General features: G+C 39.8%; 2 protein-coding genes across 3 annotated transcripts; one reads left to right on the top strand and one right to left on the bottom strand.

Moving 5' to 3' along the window:
• The first annotated feature begins 10219 nt into the window (after positions 1-10219).
• On the top strand, positions 10220-14269 carry prop1 (PROP paired-like homeobox 1). The gene is made up of 3 exons (XM_042502459.1): positions 10220-10368; positions 11765-11994; positions 13165-14269. Exons 1-3 carry the CDS (start codon positions 10275-10277, stop codon positions 13534-13536), a joined length of 696 nt encoding a protein of 231 aa, XP_042358393.1. The 5' UTR covers positions 10220-10274; the 3' UTR covers positions 13537-14269.
• Positions 14270-14909: 640 nt separating this feature from the next.
• Positions 14910-19585, bottom strand: mcfd2 (multiple coagulation factor deficiency 2, ER cargo receptor complex subunit). Of its 2 annotated transcripts, none has more exons than XM_042502119.1 (4): positions 19509-19585; positions 17542-17733; positions 17225-17384; positions 14910-16807 (listed from the first exon to the last, which is right to left on the bottom strand). In XM_042502119.1, the coding sequence occupies exons 1-4, from the start codon at positions 19580-19582 to the stop codon at positions 16676-16678; spliced, it is 558 nt and encodes a 185-aa protein (XP_042358053.1). In that variant the 5' UTR covers positions 19583-19585; the 3' UTR covers positions 14910-16675. The 2 variants fall into 2 exon arrangements, with proteins under 2 accessions (XP_042358053.1, XP_042358051.1); XM_042502117.1 differs by having other exon boundaries at positions 17542-17736; positions 19509-19583.
• Positions 19586-19652: the final 67 nt, after the last annotated feature.

The following is a 19652-nucleotide window of genomic DNA, read 5'->3' on the forward strand; positions in this document are numbered from 1 at the left end:
TTAAAACATCCTCAAGGCGATTTTCATTCCAACAAACATTTTTACATCTGACCAATGTGAGAGTCTGGAGTCTTTCTGAAGCCATATTTACATCCAGTGCTAGTTTTAGTAGCTAGATTGCCACAGCTGACGCGGTCTACATGTCACAGTTGTCATTTTGGTCAACAAAACCAACAGTCCTGCGTCTAATATTAAGGGCCCCATTGTTTCGAAAATGTATATATGAATTTTTTAGCAAAGTATGGTTGGTGTAGCAACTGTAGCTATGGCATAGAAAACAATAAAATATTGTAACAGCAACAAAGTAATAACACCCTATCAATCAGTCATTGCTTTAATTTGTCTATGGATAATTTGATATAAGCAGCTTTCACGGGGGTAATTATACTTCGTCTTTGCCATAGCTTAGAGTTTATTGAGCAGATGTCGATATACTGACCCTGGTACAAGGTTGAGCCATAGAGGTGTCATGGGAGGAAACCAAGGTGAAGAAAGAGATGTAGATAGATAATTATACCATGCCACTCTCAAGCTCCTCCAGGACATTTCCTCCCTTGTGGCAGCGGATAAGGGCAGTGTTGGGGACAGAGTGTCATGCCTGAGTTTGGGGAGTGCCTTTGAGGACCACAGGAGGCCTGAGGAGCCAATAAAAGGCTGTCTGAGGGGGAGAAAGAGGACACCACCAAGGGATTCTGGAGCATGAGGCGGCATCCAGACAACAGCTCTGCAAATCCACCGGCCCTCCCTGCCAAACAGCTGAACCTCGAAAACCTCACACAGGGCGAGCTGCCACACGCCACCATTATCTCCATCACTCCTCAACAAAGCTGACACTTTCATGGAAGTGTGACAAAAACGGCAAAAAATTGCAGAATTACATTTAAAGCTAAAATCAAAAACATATTGTACTTTAACAACATTTGAGGCTGCAGGAATCAAAGCTGCATTGTGTAGCTTGGTGAATGAGACACCTTCGCAGTGCCCAGAACAACCTGTCCAGTTCAAACCTGGCATTCTTGGCTTTATATCTGGAGCTGGGAAAGATGAGATTCCCACGGCGCGGGGTGATATGACGGCCTAGATGAGTTAAATGTCATACGCAGTGTACTGCTGCAGGCACATGGGCTCTGAGGGTGGTGCTGCATACCGCACTGTCTGCTGAGTCATAATGGGCGCAGTGGTTCCCACTTCACCCTGACCCAGCTGTCAGAAAGACAGACCTATAACCAAATGATTCAGGTTGTAACTGTATTGGGATGAACAGCTATACTTTGCAGAAACCATCTGTACTGTCCAAGCTCAACAAACTGCAAATCTGTCTGAATAAAATGGAAAATAAAAACGATTTAAGCTGAAAAGCTCTAAAACAACAACACTCAAAGTACTAGAGTCCACACTAATAAGTCTCTAATAATCAGAAAATTAAAATGAGACAGACATGCTACCATACTGTTTAGTATGCCAGAAAAAGATTCAGTACGTCCCAGTACATAGTATGATAGATGCAGTATGCCAGAAATACCAGGATATTCACGTTTTTTTTGCAGCCAGCATGCTTTTCTGGCTCTTCTGACCCACAATTCTCTGCGCAGCGTAAGATACGTCACATCAACTAAGCCGCAAACAGATGACAGCTGATTGAGAGTTGACAGAAGCCATAGTGACAGATAACAACACATTAAAGTGACCGATGACAGTCGAATAGTAATTTAATTATATAATATAAAAAATTGTTTAAGCGAACAAAATATTCAGAGATTACCACCGAAGAAAAAAATAAAACAGTGATAGAAATGCATATGTAGGCTAATTTTAGTAATAGAAAATGTTTGAACCCACAGTGTACGCAGTTATGACTTAAGGGTTAAACTACATATATTGCATAGTAACATCAGCAGAGCTCTCTGGGTTGATCTCCGTTTCTCACAAGCTCCTCAAATGGTCTTTTCTCCATGGTAATGGATACATGAGCAAGAGGGTCAGAGTTCAGGGCGCAGTTAAGAAGTAGTATGTCGCGATTTTGTGCATAATGTATTTAACAGTACACTATGTAAGGGCAGCCATAGGACCTACTAAAAGTAAAATTAATTAAGATGCGATTCGGAATGTACCCAAAACTTTTCTACACTTAAGTTTCACTTGGGAGGCAACAGACCAAAAGTTTGGCCTAAGGGTGGCGCCAAGAAGAAATGCAGTAATGTTACTTAAATGTCTTATTCAAATCAGTGTTTTGTTAGCCTCACTGTGCTTATATTGCATACATGTAATGTGAAACCAAAGGTGATGAAAAATGAAAGCCCAGATACCTGAAGGAATTGTTAGCATTATACATTTCTGCAAATCACTAATAGGCTATATTTGTTTGTTTTCTATGTATTGTAATAACATTTCTAAAATGCAAAGCTCTAGCCACATGTACAGTGTATGAGCTTTGGCAGGAGGTGGAGGGGATGGTGGATAGCGTGACCCGTAGGCAAAACACCTGCAAAGCTGCAGGCCACTGCAGAACAATATTCAAGACCACTTTTTTTTACCTCCAATTTGACTGGTTTTTCAGTAACCCATCTGTAGCACACAGCTCTTATCACTGCTGGCAGTAAAAGTACTGCAGTAATAAACAATGTTTCACACTGGACCAGAATCAGAAGATAACATACCCAAACAGGAGGCAGAAAAGGCAACTTGCAGTATTCAGTGACCACACAAGACAAGGAGCTGTGAACTGGTACTATGCATGCTCGACATTGAATATAATTATTACAAACAAAACTTTAATGTACAAAATAATTCTTCGAAGATATCTAAGTTTCTGTTCAGCAACAACTTTGCTGTCTTTCAGGGGGTACCCTTTAAATGTAGTTGCAAATTTCAAACTCCACTCCTTGGATCCAACATAAGCTAAGAAGAACTATTAAAGCAATACTCAGTTCGATATTATACATTTACAACCCGCCTCGACCTTAAAATAGTTCACTATTCACCATTTAGACAACAACTCATCGTAACCAAGGCACAGTAAATATTATACTCAGTCCATTCACTTAGATCAGTGATGTTTACGATTCAGTTCTTCCATGGGCACAGAGATGCGTCAAATATTAGGAAGGAATTTAAATATCTTATCTGAGCTAAGTCACAGAAAAAAGGGGGTTCACAGTCTAGGATTTGGGGTTGTGCAAGTGGTGCTGAGAGGTGAATGTAAGTGAGGTGCTGGCCTGGTGCAGTATATGATGCTTGTCCTACCGTAGTGGCAGAAGAGGAGTAAGGTTGGCAGTATCTGGCTGCCGGTTCTTCAGTCCAGGGATCTGGAGGTCTCGTCTGGGTTGGCTCAACATCAAACTCCAAATCAACTCAGAAAACCTGACCTGCAGTTATTGACATGACCACAAGGGTTCATAAATCAGTAAGCTCTCTGGTTTGTCAGGAATTGTGAATTCCTTTAACTTCAACAAAACATGCATTAATGTAAACTGTACAGTCAATATATTTTAAATGACATGAACAGTAATTGAATGCATCAGGAAAAATTCCATTTCTATTTTAAATTAACATTGTAGACACTTTTTTTTAGACTACATAACCACAGTGTCACGTGAATTACAGCTATTCAATGTAAACTTAACACATGTTGTTATCTTCAGTTTATTTTTTAACCAGACTCGTCATAACAATGAAATAAATATAAAATATAAATAAAATACCTGAACAAAAAAACATAGATTGTTTGTTAGCCAAACAAAACACTGAACAATTAATTACTCCAAATGTCACATTTATAGTCTTCTCAGGTGAACTGTAGAACAGTTTCGCTTTAGCTGAGCTCTACAACAGTGGGCTAAATGCAGGGTTCGTCAGTTAGCATCATTTTGTTAGCTCTGGGTCCATTCACTTGAACTCACTAGGTTAGCCTAGCACCGCGTGACGCAGCATTTATTTATGTGTTTATTTATTTCCGCGACTCACCAAATTCGTGTGTCTGGTTGGGTTTCTCTGAGCAGGGCTCTTACACACACCTACGAGTTTACATCATTGTACAGACTGTTACCGTTTTGTTTTGACAACATTATTTGGTGTTTTTACTGTTGAATCCGTGTTACATTTTTACCGTTCATCGGCGGATCCACTCCGACAGTGTCAGGCAGCGTCTACCCAGCGCGTGCAGTCACCTGGCTTTACCTTTGCGGATCCCGCGTTATGATTAGCTACGACACTTCCGTGTTGTTAACCCGAAAATTTGCTGGAAAGCTGCCAGCAAATTTTTCCCAGTGGTCTGTTGACAGGACCCCTCCAACTGCAAACAAGGGCAAATTTGAATCTCACCATTCAGAGTGTTTTTGAACCATGCTGGTTTTATATTTGTCAAACTTTCCTGGAGCCGAAAAAACGATTTTGAAATATGTGACGTCATCACAGTGTAAATGCTGCGTTCAAATGTAACTCGTGATTCGTAGTAACGATATGGGGAAGCTGTGGACACATCGTGCTTGTTGTTCAAGTGTTAAGTGGTGAGAGCACCACTGCTAGGTAACGCCAACATGGACCCTACTGTCCACGTCTAGAGGCAGGCCCGCCATTAGAAATTATAAACGGGGGGGCAACATTTTCCAAAGTGGGCCCCTCATCACACCCACTCCAGCCGGGATCATCTGTACCCCCCCCACCCAAAAAAAAACTTGGCTGAAGGGGTACTTTAATTTAATACTACTTGTGAATAGATAAAGGCATTCGTATATATTTATAAGCAGAGACATGAGCTGGTCTGGGAGCAGCCTGAGATGCTCCCAATTGAAATTGGCCACCAAGTCGAATGGCAGTGGATCATCTCTGGCAGCCGTGACGGAGAACGTGATGAAGCCGCTTGTGAGGAATTTGGAGGCAACAAACTTCAAGACTAAAGACAGCTCTGGTCATGTGCTGATAGAAATAGTGTCTCTTTACCAAATAAGCTTTAAATTTAGGTATTAGCGCCTCTTTTAAAGCTCATGTATAAGCTATATTTCCAGTCATAATTACCACTTGGATGAGGATGCATTTGCAAGTCAAATTGTTTATAACTTTAAAATGAAGTGAACAAGACATTAGGCTTTAAACATTAGTTTGACATGCTATTTCTGTTACTGTTTCCACTGTTGTTTGTTGCTGTTAGGATTTATGAATGATTATGTGGTGGCTTTTGTGTTTTTGTTTTCTCTGGTTTTATTGCGAGGTTTCTTTTCTTGCCTTGTGTTACTGCTCCCTGTGCTTTCACTCTTCAACTTGTGTCGCTCCCTTTTGCTCCGTGTTTCTGTTGCAATTGGTTGTTGTTTTGTTGGGACTGGAAGTATTTTCTGAGTTGCATAAGAAAAAAAAAAACATATGTTTTGGACTGTCTGTTAGCGCCTCAGTGACGCCCAGAGACCTGATGTCGAACAGAAATGGATCTTTGACACAACGGACACTTGCCAGACTCCACTATTATGAATATTCACAAGTATTGTGAGGAGTTTCTGGTAAGAGATGAAAGACGTCCTTCTCGCCCTACGGTGCATTATGTTTCTCTCTCTGTCCACACACAGCTGGGCCAGCAGACTGCTGGATGGATGAGGGGGGTGCTGAGGGTGAGGCGGGGGGAGTTGAGTTACATTCCTTCCATCGGGGCTGTGTGTCTGCCAACCAGTCACTCCCAGTTCAGTCCCGGGAAATTGGGAGGGAAGAATTTCCTCTATGTGTCCATACTGGACACGGCCACAACCACACAGAGGCCTGTGTGCACCAGGGGCACATGTGTGTGTGTGTGTGTGTGTGTGTTTGATGCTTGAAACTGAGCACCCTGTGTAATATGACTTGCATGTTTTTTTTTTACAAGTACACTGTAGGAGATGTGGGGTGTGTGAGTGTGTGTACTGTATTGTGTGGGCATGTGTGTGTCTTTGTATGTATAAGACAGGAAGTGAAACTGAGAGGGTGAGACAGTTCTTTCCAACAAATTTGCTATGTTCACATTTTACCGATTTTTATGCAGATTGAATAACAATGTGGAAGCTTTCATCTCCCAGGTCAATGACTTTTCTATCGGACGCACTGGCTGCAACATTGATCAAACCTGTGACCTCTGGTGATCTCTGTAATGACACGGTTTCATTGACGCCGATGAAAGCAAGATCAATTGCTGTATACTTATTGCAATTCCTGTGAAAGGAAATCACATCACTCTGTCCCCTGTCCCGTTCATCACTTCCTCACCACGCTCAACAGACAGACGATCCAGAAGATTCCAGGTCGTCTCGCCCCCGCTGCAGCCTAATAATAGAAAGATGGAAAGATAGACTTGCGGGAATCTTCTGGATCGTCTGTCTGTTGAGCGTGTTGTTGGTTTTTGGTGTATTAGGCTGCACACTTTCAATGATGGGAAATGACTCAGTGTGTATAGGAGCCATTCCTGGTAAAATGCATGTAGGATACGAACCTGTCCTGTAGGGGTCACTGTTGTGGCCTGGCTGCATCAGTTCAGTGAGACTCGTTCAGGGACAGTTGCTGCTAGTTGAAGGACCACATACAGGTTTTTGACCACATCACTGAGTCATATCAACACAAATGTATGCCTGACATATTGGTATTGTTTTGCATGATGTTTGTGGACACAGATTCATGGATGCTTGCCTGTTTCATTGAAGATCATAATGGTGAAATAAATTGCATCAAAGACAACATGAGGAAGTTGGACTCTTTGTTTTCACCAGACAAACAGTAGTCGGATAAAGCAGGAGAGCGTGTCAGTCAGTAGCCTGTCTGTGCAGCCCCTCAGTGGCTTTAACCCTTTGAAACCTGAGCAAATTGGCTTGATCTCTTTCAAAATCATGGGAAGAAGGCGATGTGTAACCTAGCATTAAATCACCCAATACAAAAAATTGTTAAAAGTTACAAGTAAATTACCTGAAAATTACCAATACAAGAAAAGTAGAAAACAAAATTAAAAAATAAAAAAAGGAAATGACCTGGGAAAAAATGCTAACATATATATATAAATATATAATGTACATATTTCCTCTAACATCATTTTAAACATATAACGATAATAATCATAAACGTAGGTTTTTGAATGCCCCACCCTCCCCCCATTTTTTTTAATATAATGAATTCTCTCTTTATCTCTCTTTAAAAAATAAACAAATTTCAGGTCAATTTCTCTTCACATTTGACCAATATCTTGCTCATTGCCTTTTGTTCACGTTTTCAAAAGAAATTAAACAAACTTAAACATGTTTTTAAGGTTAAAATGCTTGTGAAAAGCATCTCAATGCAGAACAAGAAAGGTGATGTCAATCCAGGTTTCAAAGGGCTAAGTGCCACAATGGAATAGTAAGTCAGTGTTGATATATTATTATATATTGATTATGGCAGCTTTAAAGCAACATGTGATACCAGGTAAATTCTGGGACAGGAGGCTTGCCGCAAACACAGGATGATTTTTAAAAAGCCTCATCACTGTCTTTGATTATACAACAAGGTTTTTTCTCTGGGGAAACTTCTGTGCTGCTATATAGCTCAGCACAAAGGAGAACCACTTTACAACACTAAATTGATTTTACTCAGCCACCAATCTAAAACTTTACCTCAGTTCCACTACTGTAATGCCAAATGTTCATCTTATGCTCTGTGTGCTTTCAACCAAATTCCTGTGGACCCACATCTGGGATGAAGAAGAGGACATATGGTAACATCCTTTTTTTGAGACGGGAAGTCTGGAGTGTCTGCAAAATATGGTCTTCATTTTTTGGGGGATATAAAACTTCTATATATTGATCCAACCTAGTTTTTCCTCGAAGACGCAAGCAAAAATCTCCCAGCGAGATGAGATAACTTCATATGATATAAAATCAACCTCCTTCAAAGCGTTATGAGAGAAAAGCATGAGAAGATCCTACATTTCAAGGTTGGTAAATGACTGACTTTAGTTGTATGTGGTATTTATTAAGGAGATAAACACAAGTGGAGTTGCAGACAGAAAACACAGACAGTATGCTGTGCTGGGGGGTGTGGGGGTGTTGTGATACACACACACACAGTACTGGAAAGATAGAAGCTCTTCCAGGACACACAGGCCTGACTTGGCCCTTGCAGACGACGTGTCACAAGGAATCAAATTAGACGTTGCTATGCAGAGCGGCCAGGACAAGGCCAGGGATTTTTCTCATGGAATCTACAGTAAAGCTGATTCAATCTCAAGGATCATTTGTCATCTCAACATGAGAACTCATATGTTAGAGACGCTGCTGCAGGACTGCCTCTGCAGCGGCCCATTAAATCACCGCATTTTGTCTATAACACTTTCCTGGCAAAGTTCCTGGACAATCTACTGTATCAGTGTGACACATCTCCTGTCCGCGTTTGAACTTGTGATTTACTGGTTCTTGGGAGTCGCATGTATCGCTCAGGTCAAATGGCTGATGATTTGTTACACAAGAAGGATTGCAGCTACTTAGAAGCAAACACAGCCTAGTGTTAGAAATTAGATCAAATCAGAAATATGATCTGACCTCCTTGTATAAGCTGCATGTGCCCAACACACATTAAAAGAGTTTTTTAAAGTACAAGTTACTGCCACCATATGGATATAGATATAAATAAACACACAGAAGCAAATAGCATTGTTATACAAATATAGTGGTGGATGAATTACTGTCTTGTTTGAGCCCTGATAAAAAGGCCAGCTGCTGCGCTACAACTATGTGAGCTGCTTTCCATGTCCTGTCATGACTCAGTGCTGAGTGGGACATTAATGGGTCTCTTCCTAGTATCCAGCGCGGTGCAAGAGGGCCATTCCTCTGTGTATTGGCCCCGGACTGAGTTTAGCATCATGGGAACCACTGATAGCAGCCGGGGGTCCTGAGAGGTCGCACGGGAGTTCAGCTGAGTTAATCCAGCCGACAGGGTGCCCTGTCAGTCAAGGTACGGTGGACCCAACGCAGAGTCTGACCTGAGAGGGGTTGTGTTTGTGGAAGACTGGGGTGTGTACTCAGCTGGGAGGTCTCCACGCTCACACCCCCCGCCAAAAAAAAAAGGACAGATGAGGATCCGGTCTTATGAGGTTTTGTCATTCAGTTGATCTCTGAGTGACATCACAGAGCCACCTGGTGGTCACACAGGCAGCTGCAGCTCAACAAAAACCAGCCGTGAACAAACATATAACAGCAAAAGCAGAAATTTATGAGTTAAAAAAACTACACTACTAAAAAATACAAAAAACTGTTTTCACACGGTTATTATTTTTGTAACAGGACCGCAAACACTGTCTTGCCTTTATCACCTGAATTAAAATGCAATGACAATTTAAATCTTTAATATGTGATATATACAGAGCCACACTCTCTAACACGTCTTAACACATGTGTAAGTGCAAATGCAGACAGATATGCCACACACAGGCATTTACATTCAGAGGTTTGTCTATTCAGTTTTTGTTTAGTTTTTTAGCTTACATTTTTTATTTATTTGTTTCTTTCTGACTGAATTTAAAAGGTTGACCAGAAAAGGGATGCAAATTTGTCCTTGGTAATTATAAAAAAAGGAATACATAAAATTTCTATATCAATATCTCTATAATAAAACAGAGAAAGTCTACACTAAAACCATCTTTAAAATAGCTGCTATTCATCATGACTTGGTCTATGTTTTTATATATGACATTACACTTTTACATGGAAAATGGATTAAACAAAGCAAACATAAACATCTGAAACATCCAAACACAGTCCCTTGAGGTCAAGGAGCAATTTTATTTATTTATTAATTTAATTTTACTTATGTATCTTATTCAATTTCATTTCTTGCTTATTTTATTATTTCATTATATTTCTTTTTTTTCTTCTCTTTTTATTTTTTTTAAAAAAAATTTTAAATTTGTGTCATATTGTATTGAATCTTACAGGGAGAAATAGAAGAATTTGGTGGTGACATTTACAGCAGCACGCAGAAAAATATCCTTATGGAATACACAGTGAAGTTTGCCGCTGAAATCATCAGCACCTACCAATGTTTCACTGACTTGTCCAGATATATGAATTTCTATACATATACCCGCAGCATCGTCTGAAAGCAGTGTTTTAGAAAGATGTTCTGCAAAATGTAAGAACTGTAGGAAGTCCCACTAATTAACCTGGCACAGACACTCACACAGGTCAAGGTAAAGCAGCAGGGCGGGACATGGGGCACGACATGTGACTTTATGGTCAGTTGTGTCTGAGTGGGGGTTCAGACGTGTGCACATCGTCCCGTCAGTGAGCAGAGCTGCAGGTATGGCCCAGGGGAAGGTAGCAGGAGACGCAGTGAGGAGTCATCAGGACTGTGCAGAGCTTTACTCTGATATGGCTACTGTCAGCTCCACTGCAGGTGAGTCAAAAAAACACATTTAAATTTTATTGTCATCTGTATATTATTATCAGTACATCATATCATCAAGCAATGATGTACTTTCTTCTACAATAACACGTTTTTAAAAAAATCTTGCCAGTTTTTGCATGTTTTTAGTATTATTTCTCAATAATTATTTAAGTTACTTTCATGTATCTGTGTCTGTGTGATGGTCTAATAGCTGTTTCTGAGGATTTTAAACCACATGGAATGTCTTTAATATCAAACTTGTTAAATTAAATGTCAGTTTTGAAACTGGCACAACATGTTGCCTTCTGAGTCTGCTCATACCCTTCGAACCTGGATCGACATCACTTTTTTGTGCTACTTTTACATGTCATTCACAAGTATCTAAACCTTTGGACCCCGAGCAAATTGGTTTGAGTTGTTTAAGAAAAAAAGTAATGGGGAAAAAGGCACTGATCAACTGAGGGAAGAAATTTCGAGGAATTAGTAGATTTAAAAAATCATTTTAAAAAATCTAATTAAAAATTCCCAGAGAACTACATCTAAATATACCATAATTATATCTTTTTCATGTCTAATAGGATTATAATGATTTTAAATCAGTTTTTAATGTTTTTATGTCTTAATGTCTTTTTGTTTGTTTTTTTTTTTTTTTAATTTTTTATTTTACTAACCCTTTCTTTTTTTTCTTCATTTTTTCTTGTTTTTAATTTTCAGTTAATTTTCTGGTGTGTATGTTCGTTTTATTTTGTTTTGTTTTTAAAAAATTCTTTTTAATTTCTGGGTCATTTTTTTAAATTGCTCATTGCCGTATTCTCCATTATTTTAGAGCAATCAAGCCAATTTACCCAGGTTTCAATGGGTTAATGTGAAACTTTTTAGCCATAAAAAAATAATTTTCTATTGGTATGATAGTCTAGCAGCCAAATAGAAATGTTTACTGCGATAACAGTATTCAAAGTACCAGGTTTGGAAAAAATAATGAAGAGAATAAACATATTTGTGAGGAGGAACAGGACAATTTTAATACCCCCCATCAAATCAGCCTCCTCTGTGTCTTCTCTCACTGCCATGTGCACAGACAAGGTCAGCTCCACACACCAATTTGTCAGATTAGTCACTTTGTGGTTATAATCTTGGTCAAATCCTCCAGTTTCTGGTATCTTTTTCTCACGAGCTTGTCTTTAGCAGCTAAAGCTCTGTGGCTCTCAGGTTGCCTGCAGCAGTGGGAACCATCCAGTCAGCTTAATCCCTCTTTTTTGAGACAGTCATTGGTGAAATGCGCCCTTACAGGTTTAGGCCATTTTTTTGTATCGTGCCAAGTAACTAAAGAAACAGGAGCTGTAGAACTGTCCGCAAAAGCGCTAATGTCTTTTCAGCAAACTCTTTCTCTTCCTCCTGAAAACAGATATAGGAGAGTCGGTGAGGAAAGGGTCACTGTGTGAGACCTCTGTGGGTGTCAGCCTTGGCAGGCGGGGCAGGGTCTACCCTTCTCCGGCCAGGAGGAGACACCGCACCACCTTCAGCCACAAGCAGCTGGAACAGCTGGAGGTGGCCTTTGGACAAAACCAGTATCCTGACATCTACTGCAGAGAGGAGCTGGCTCGCGTCACCAAGCTCAATGAGGCTCGCATACAGGTGGGATGTTTCTCCCACAACTTAAACTCTCCAGCAGTGATGACGAGCAGCCGCAGCTTTATGAAGTCACTCTCATATTTTGATGGAATAATACCAAACTACTCCTCTAATTCAGTTGTTATAATACAACTGTTATTTGTTTCCAGAGGACTCCCAATACTGAAGAATGATTCCGTTTATTTTTTCTTTATTACATTTAGATAAAGTACAATAGTCCACTTGCCAGCGAGGTGCTGGCAAAGGCGTAGCCGTAGATGTCTTTAATTTAGTGTGTTTTTTAGCTCATAGAAGTTTATTATGATATTTTAGTTGTCCCAGAAAGTCTTGTTTAGCATTTGGTTGTACTAAAAGACCCTCTAAGGAGTCAGATGTTCAGTTTTTCTGTTAAAAAAGTTTTTATTCAAGGGTTTTAAGGCTGTTTTTCACATGTGAAAAAAAGCATTGGCATTTTCACAATTAAACCTAGACTTGAAATGCACTGTGCCAAGCATGATAGCAGCTAGCATTAGGGTAAGCTCCACCCTCTCGTCCAAAAAATGGTCACTTCTGGCTCCAAAAACACAATTTGGCAAAAGTAAAAATGCCAAACTCAAGGCTTCAAATGGGAGACAATCAAACAAGTGGATATGTCCATTATTTATTCTGTCTATGGCTAACACCTAAAAGGAATACTTCACCCAAAAATGCTTGTTTAGTCACCCTGTTATGCTGAATTTGTGAAGAACATTTTGTTGTTCTGGCAAACCTCCAGAGTGAACAAAGACTGAAAAAACTGAGAAAATTCTTGATGACTTGAAGTGGGTGCCACATTAAAGAGCAGCAAAACTCTATCAAATTATCCATTTACACTCTCACACACGTGCAATATAATCCAAGTCTCATTTTTCCAGTCGTATGCTTGGTACTTCCCAAACACATGCATTTTTGATAAAACATTGCTATTTAAAATACTTGTGGTTTAATTCATTTGAAGGCTCACTTTCCCTGAACACATGGCAGTGTTGTTGTGCTTCAGTGGTAAAATAAATGTTTAAATGTCCCACTTTTGCTGAACCCACCCTATTGAAATGCATTATACTGTCAGTATTACATGTACCACTGTGTGCAGGCCAGCTAACCTGGACATGTCTCTAACCTGGACTTGTCCCTTATCTGTCCTTGTCTCAGCAGGTCTGGTTTCAGAACAGAAGGGCCAAACAGCGGAAGCAGGAGCGCGCCTCACAGAAACTTCTCCCAGTCGGTGTGATGCCGGGTCACAGGGCGCTGCTGGGAGGCGTGCACGTCCAGCCGCCCAACATGGCTAGACAGTACTTCACCCAACCTCTGGCTCATATCCCCCGCCTCCCTCCCATGCTGCCCTCTGGGGCGTACTCCCGCCACTCGGCCCCAGCGGGCCAGTGCCCCTGCCCCAGCATCCCACCACAACCAGCCAGCCAGCGGCAGCACGACGACTGGTACAACCCGCTGAGGAGCAACCTCACCTCCAACATGTTCTCCCTGGCCTCCATGCAGCCTCTGGACCCCGCCTCACACTGGAGCTAAGAAGTTACAGAAGCCAGTTTAAAAAAGCCAAATATACATTAAAATGATTTTATTCCTTTGTTTTCAGCTGCAGAATATTGAGTGATCATGAACAGTCCTTCTCAGCTCGTTTTGTATTCACATGCACGCTCGTACTCATTTAAGCAGAGTTAACTCATTTCAGTTTTATTTCCCCACAGAGTCTGAAGCTTTAGGCCGTGGTTGCAAGTCAGCCTTTTTGAAGTGAAAGAACTCGAGAATAAATTCAGATTTATTGATGTGCCGAAAAGAATTATAATCCAGTTTTGTGCAAAAATGATACCAGCGGCGAGGCTCCACAGACTGATGTGTATCTGAGTGCAGATTTAAAGCAGAAAACTGAGTGTGAAACTCAGCACGCAAAGCTTCAACATCGTGATTAAACTGCAGACACATATTAGTTACAAGTAGAAAGTCTGGCCTTGATTTTGGCTGTAAAAGTATCTTCAGTTTCATACATAGTGTGGGATCTTTGAGTGCTGAACTTCCAGTTTTCCAAAGGTGTTTAAATTATTGCCGAATATCATTTGACAAGCCCAAACTCTTATTCATTCTGATTTGAACCTTTCCTCAACAGCCACTGCTGGGGCAAGAGCTACTGCGAGTGCACTGTGGGTTGGTCATACTCGTCTACTATTATAAGTTAACCCTTTGAAACCTGGGCAAATTGGCTTGACGTTGTTCAGAAACATGGGATGAAGGCAATAAGCAATGAAAAAAGAAAGGACTAACAAATAAGCAAGAAATCTGTGATTTAAAAAAAGTATAAGAAAATGACCAAAAAAACAGCATAAAAACAAAAAAAGAGGAAAATACCTGAAAAAAAAATCTTAAATGATTAAAATAATACAGTAAAACTCATTTTAAGCATATAATTATAATAGTTATAAATACAGTTCTCTGTTCATTTTCTAAATCTACTAATTTCTTGCAATTTGCTGATCTTCTTTTTATATACCACATTTTCCATAGAAATCAAAACTAGTTGCTAGTTTTTTGTTTTTTTTTAACCATATTTTCAATAGGAATCAAAATAATTTGCTCAGGGTTCAAGGTTTGAATAATTGTGAGAAGCAAGAAAAGTGACGTCAATCCAGGTTTGAAAGAGTTAACTATGCACCTACATTTCTATACTGCAATTTAGGAAAAAAATGCTTTTGTTTTTATATCTACTGCATGTGTTGTACTGTGCACTATCTTGCACATTTAAGGGCCAATGTTCATCTATGCAATTACTTTTCAGTACATCTGACAAATAAAGATTTATAATCTTTTTTTATCTTCTAAATGTGACTTTGTGAATGAAATCCACACACAATCCATTTCTTAAAAAAAAAAAAAAGACATCACATGTCTCTAGATTACAGCTTTTAATATTTCACATTCCAGAGACAACACAGTTGCAACTGTTATGCTTTTAGGTTTATCTTTTAAATATAATCAACAACCTGAACTGATTGAAGAATCAATACTGAATGGCAAAAATATAGATTTCATCCACACTTTAGAAAGAATCGCAGATGGATTCAACAAACGTCAACACACACACACACACACACACACACACACACACACACACACACACACACACACACACACACACAGACGTGACATGTTTAATCCGTGTCTGTTTGAAAGGCAGCTAATGATTGAAGCAAACGCTTGTTAAATTGAACGGTTTATAACTAGAATTGACTGGAAACCTGTGAAGCTTTTAAACAACGCAGCGGCAGCAGCATCGACCAGTGTGCTGTAAATCTAGATTATCCAGTGATAAAGAATTAGCAGTACGGTGCTGCGTTAACATTCACTCTGTAGCATTAAGTTCATGTCAAGTATCAGCCGGCTCACAGACTGTACAGTGAAGATGATGCTGATTGGCTCATGTTGTCATAGAAACAATGCTGAATACAACCTCAGGAGGAAACGTGCCAACGGCTGCACAGAGGCTCTGCTGGCAACATTCAATATTGTCTTCGGCCTGCAACCTCATCAGTTCAGCAGGGTTTCTACTGTATACACACACACACACACACACACACACACACACACACACACACACACACTACATCAGGCTACTGTACATCTGAGCAAGTCAAGGCCACTTTCTGAAGTCATGAGAACGACCCGTTCGTCTCATCCTCATCACAGGCAGCAAATGAAGTAGATTCACAGAAGGAATCATTTGGTCCACTATGTCGAGTATCAGACAGAAACAGTGTGTTCACGTAAAGTAGTGTGAGTCCCAGTCCAGTGTGCACACTGCACAGAGTGAAACCAGTTTCAAACGGAAACTGGGTACCATTTAAAGTGATGACATTCTGTTTGGATGCTATCGGTCTAACACAGTGAATTAGGTGTAGCACCTTTAAAAAGAAGAGCACACACTACTGAGCTGCACGTATAAAGGGCCATCTCACCCAAAAATAACAAAATTACAACTAATCTACTAACTTTCCCCAGCAGTAGCAATGCAGATAGTTTGAAATTTATTTCGTCTAAAAATTACATAAAGTTACGCTGATGAGTCTACTAACCTCAGTGTATTTGAATTATTCCTTTCAAATTAAGGTATTGGGCTTTTGTGTTTATAGACGTTTTGGAGGAAGTCACTGCAGAGATCTCTCAAACCTCATCAACCAGAACTATAAGTATATTTCTATGGTTAGACACCATGAAAACTGTCTTTGTTAGTGATATTGAGTGAAATGACCCTTTAAACAGGCGTGATTTCAAGAAACCTACAGAAACAGAGAGTGAGGCAGAGATGTCAAAGTGTGAGCACACACCAGAGTCCAACTAAAAACTGTTTCTTTTTCTGCTGTTTTTTGCTTATTTAATCACTGGCATCATTAGTTTTGGAGCTACAAGCTTGGACATCACTTAAAAAGACATATCTCGAGCTTTTTTAGCACACATTTTCCCAAAACTTGGACATAAATTACTAACAATCCTGACTGATCACCTGTGAGATTAGCCGGTGGTTCTGTAGACAGTTTGGCGGCTTGCCTTCTCTTCTCTGTAGATTCCTTGTTGTTGTTGTTGTTGTTGTTGTTGTTGTTGTTGTTGTTGTTGTTGTTGTTGTTGGGGACATGAAGAGTGTCAGCGCTCTGATGACATCTTACTCCAGGGATTTGGCAAACTCTGCATAATCTATGTAGCCGTCATTATTTTTGTCATCGTCCTTCAGAACGTCATCGATGAGGGTGATGAGGTCCTCTTCTTTCATCGGCTGGCTGTTCTCTCCTCTCTCCTGAGACAGAAACCAGATCGTGAAAAACAAAACAGTTTGTAAGTGTAACAACAGATATCAATGAGATCCAATATTTGTAAATTTAGATTTTTATTTTGGAAAAGCATTCTTTTCACATTTATTCCCAGTATAGAGTTTCTGTACTTGTTGCAAATGGGTTCACACAGCATTGTGCAAATAATAAAATAAAATAATCATGTTTCAAGGGTAGTACAAGCAAATCTTTGTGATAAAAAATATCAAAATATAAGAGCGACTGCTTTTACTAAAACATATAGAGTATAAAAAGCCATTACCTCACATGCCCTCTTTACTCCATCCTTTAGCAGTCATTGACAAGTGGTTACGAGTACTTAACAGGCATTATGTTCACACCTAACAGAACACACACACAAACACGCACACACACACGCCTACCTCTTTGTGTACATGTGTGATAGCTGTGGCGAGCTCCAGTCCATCCAGCAGGTTATTACCATCATAATCGTGCATCTTGAAATAATGCAGCTGAAGCTCCTGGGGGGACATGTCTTTCTCTGGTTTGTCTATCACTCCTTCTAAATGCTCCATGATGTGGCTATCAGACACAAGAAAAGCAAAAAAAAATCCAGTGGTTACAGAGTATGTGATCACTGCTGCTGAGTTCAAAGTTCACCGTTTTGTGCAAATGAGTCCTGAATTGTGCATCTACAGTCCTGGCAGAGAACATGTTTGAACGTGGAGATATCACTCACTCTTTGTCCTGGACCATGTCTTTGTCCAGGCGACCGTGACCGTGGCCGGTTACATGAGCTGCACTCTCTACGACTGGCGGCGGGGGCTGCTGGTGCTGCTGTGGGTCCACCTGAGAGCGGACACAGAGCAGACAGCAGGACAGGAGGAGGAGCAGACCCCCCCACTGCAGACTACACCTGCTACTCCTCATTCTGCTGGACACACACACACACGCACACACACACACACAAAGTTAAACCAAAGACTGTGCTGTGTATAGTAGCCTGTTTATATAAAGTGGTTATGCATATTGCTTTCTACTTTTCACCAGTTTGTAAGGGACTGTTTGTTATTCATGAGAGGGGAAGGGGTGGTGCAGCGGAGGCACTTCAAATATTTTTTAAGCACACGGGAGGGGGTTATGTTTTTGATTTGGCTTAGAGGAGGATATTCACCTTGAAATTTTTTGTATTTATTTTAACCCTTAAGGGTGCTTTAGTATTACGCACACTCGTATGGATCTGCACACAAAATGCGAAGAAAAAGTTAAAGTTTTGTTTTGTTTTTTTTTAAACCAACATCAGTGCTAATCATAAATATCAAATATTCAATAATTTTCAGAATTTTAACCCTTTAAATGCCAGGTTTCTGTCATGATGCTACTATGTTTTGGGATTTAAGAAAAAAAAAAAAACAACACAAAAAATGAATTAATTTTGATAAACTACACGCAAAGTAGATTTTTAAAGATTTTTTTGATGATGACAACCTGGGATATGTCAATGATTAGCAGCAACATTGACTGTGATGGTGCAATTAGTGGAAATAGCATGTATTTTCAAATTCCAAGACAAAAGCCCAGAATGACAACCAGAAATAATACAATGCATTTTTTATGCTTTGATGGCTGTAGGATCAAAAAATGCAAGTTTGAAAGGGTTTCAATCACGCTTATGAATGTGATGACAGCTGGGATTGGCTCCAGCCCCCCTGCAACCCTTGCGAGGACAAGCGGTTACAGAAAATGAATGAATGAATGAGTATGAATGTAACAATTTTGTTTACATGATGTATTTGAAACTTATTGTGGGAGCTGAGCTGGAAATTCCAAGATTAAACAAAAATACACAGTCTTGCAAAATGTTTGCCATATGCATGAACACATCCAAAATTATATTTATAAAATAAATAAATAAGAATGAAAAGCACAGATAATGTGCCAAAAAGTCCTTAAGGGTTAAATATTCTCAAGACCCCAAAACCCCAAAATAGGTTTTAAAGGCATGTTTTCTTTAAAACATCTCCAGAATCACACCATTTATTATAGCCAGAAACTATAAAATATAGTTATTAATGTTGGAGGGAGGATCGTGCATTTTCCGCAGTCACTCAGGAAGGTCCAGTGTTACATATTTGCAGCTCAAGGGAGGGTCATGATATAAAAAGTCCACCCTAGCCACACTCTGATAAATAAAGCACAGTCCCTAATTCAGTTTTACCTCACAGTTTTCACTTATAGCGTATGTATATTCTAACTTACAGAGTGTTACAGGTCTATTTCCCCTTTAAATGTCATATTCTAACTACATTATATTTACATACTAATAAGGAGAGCTGTCTTATCGGACAATCAGTGAAGTCATAACTGTAAATCAAAACTGTGCAAATTCATTCATCCATATGGAAACCTTGTCAACAAGTAACGTTAAAAGACGAACTTGAAACAATTGGCTAAATATTGACATATAATAGCTGTAAAAAATACCACATGGAGCTTAACAGTTGATGTACCCTGAGATTACATAATAACTAACGTTATCTTAGCAGAAGTTAACGGAAATGTATCGTTCGCAAAAAGGCTGTAATAACATCAGCTAGCATGAAGCTTCGTTTCAGAACCACGTTAAAATACCATAACCTATGTAATGCACAAAACATACAAGACCTTCTGTTATACAAATATTTATCAGGCTAGTTTGATACTTACCTGAAAAATAGCGTTAGATTCTCTCGACTCTGTGGACAGTTCTGTTGTTTCAGTAGCTGGCTGGCAGCAATCATCAGTCACAGTCTTTATGGACTAAGCGACTTGCCGTAGCTCCACTTGGACACGACAGCTCATTATGATTGG

This window comes from Plectropomus leopardus, chromosome 15 (assembly GCF_008729295.1).
Source record: "Plectropomus leopardus isolate mb chromosome 15, YSFRI_Pleo_2.0, whole genome shotgun sequence".
In the NCBI taxonomy this organism is placed as follows: Eukaryota; Metazoa; Chordata; class Actinopteri; order Perciformes; family Serranidae; genus Plectropomus; species Plectropomus leopardus.

Bases quoted from the DNA above. Each gene is read 5' to 3' on its own strand.
- mcfd2 (XM_042502117.1), bottom strand. From the start codon at position 19,582: ATGATTGCTGCCAGCCAGCTACTGAAACAACAGAACTGTCCACAGAGT. The intron at 17,737-19,508 runs GTAAGTATCAAA...GTGTGTGTCCAG, and splicing joins AATCTAACGCTATTTTTCAG to CAGAATGAGGAGTAGCAGGT. The intron at 16,808-17,224 runs GTAGGCGTGTGT...TTTCTGTCTCAG, and splicing joins TCACACATGTACACAAAGAG to GAGAGAGGAGAGAACAGCCA.
- prop1 (XM_042502459.1), top strand. From the start codon at position 10,275: ATGGCCCAGGGGAAGGTAGCAGGAGACGCAGTGAGGAGTCATCAGGAC. The intron at 10,369-11,764 runs GTGAGTCAAAAA...TCCTGAAAACAG, and splicing joins TACTGTCAGCTCCACTGCAG to ATATAGGAGAGTCGGTGAGG. The intron at 11,995-13,164 runs GTGGGATGTTTC...TTGTCTCAGCAG, and splicing joins TCAATGAGGCTCGCATACAG to GTCTGGTTTCAGAACAGAAG.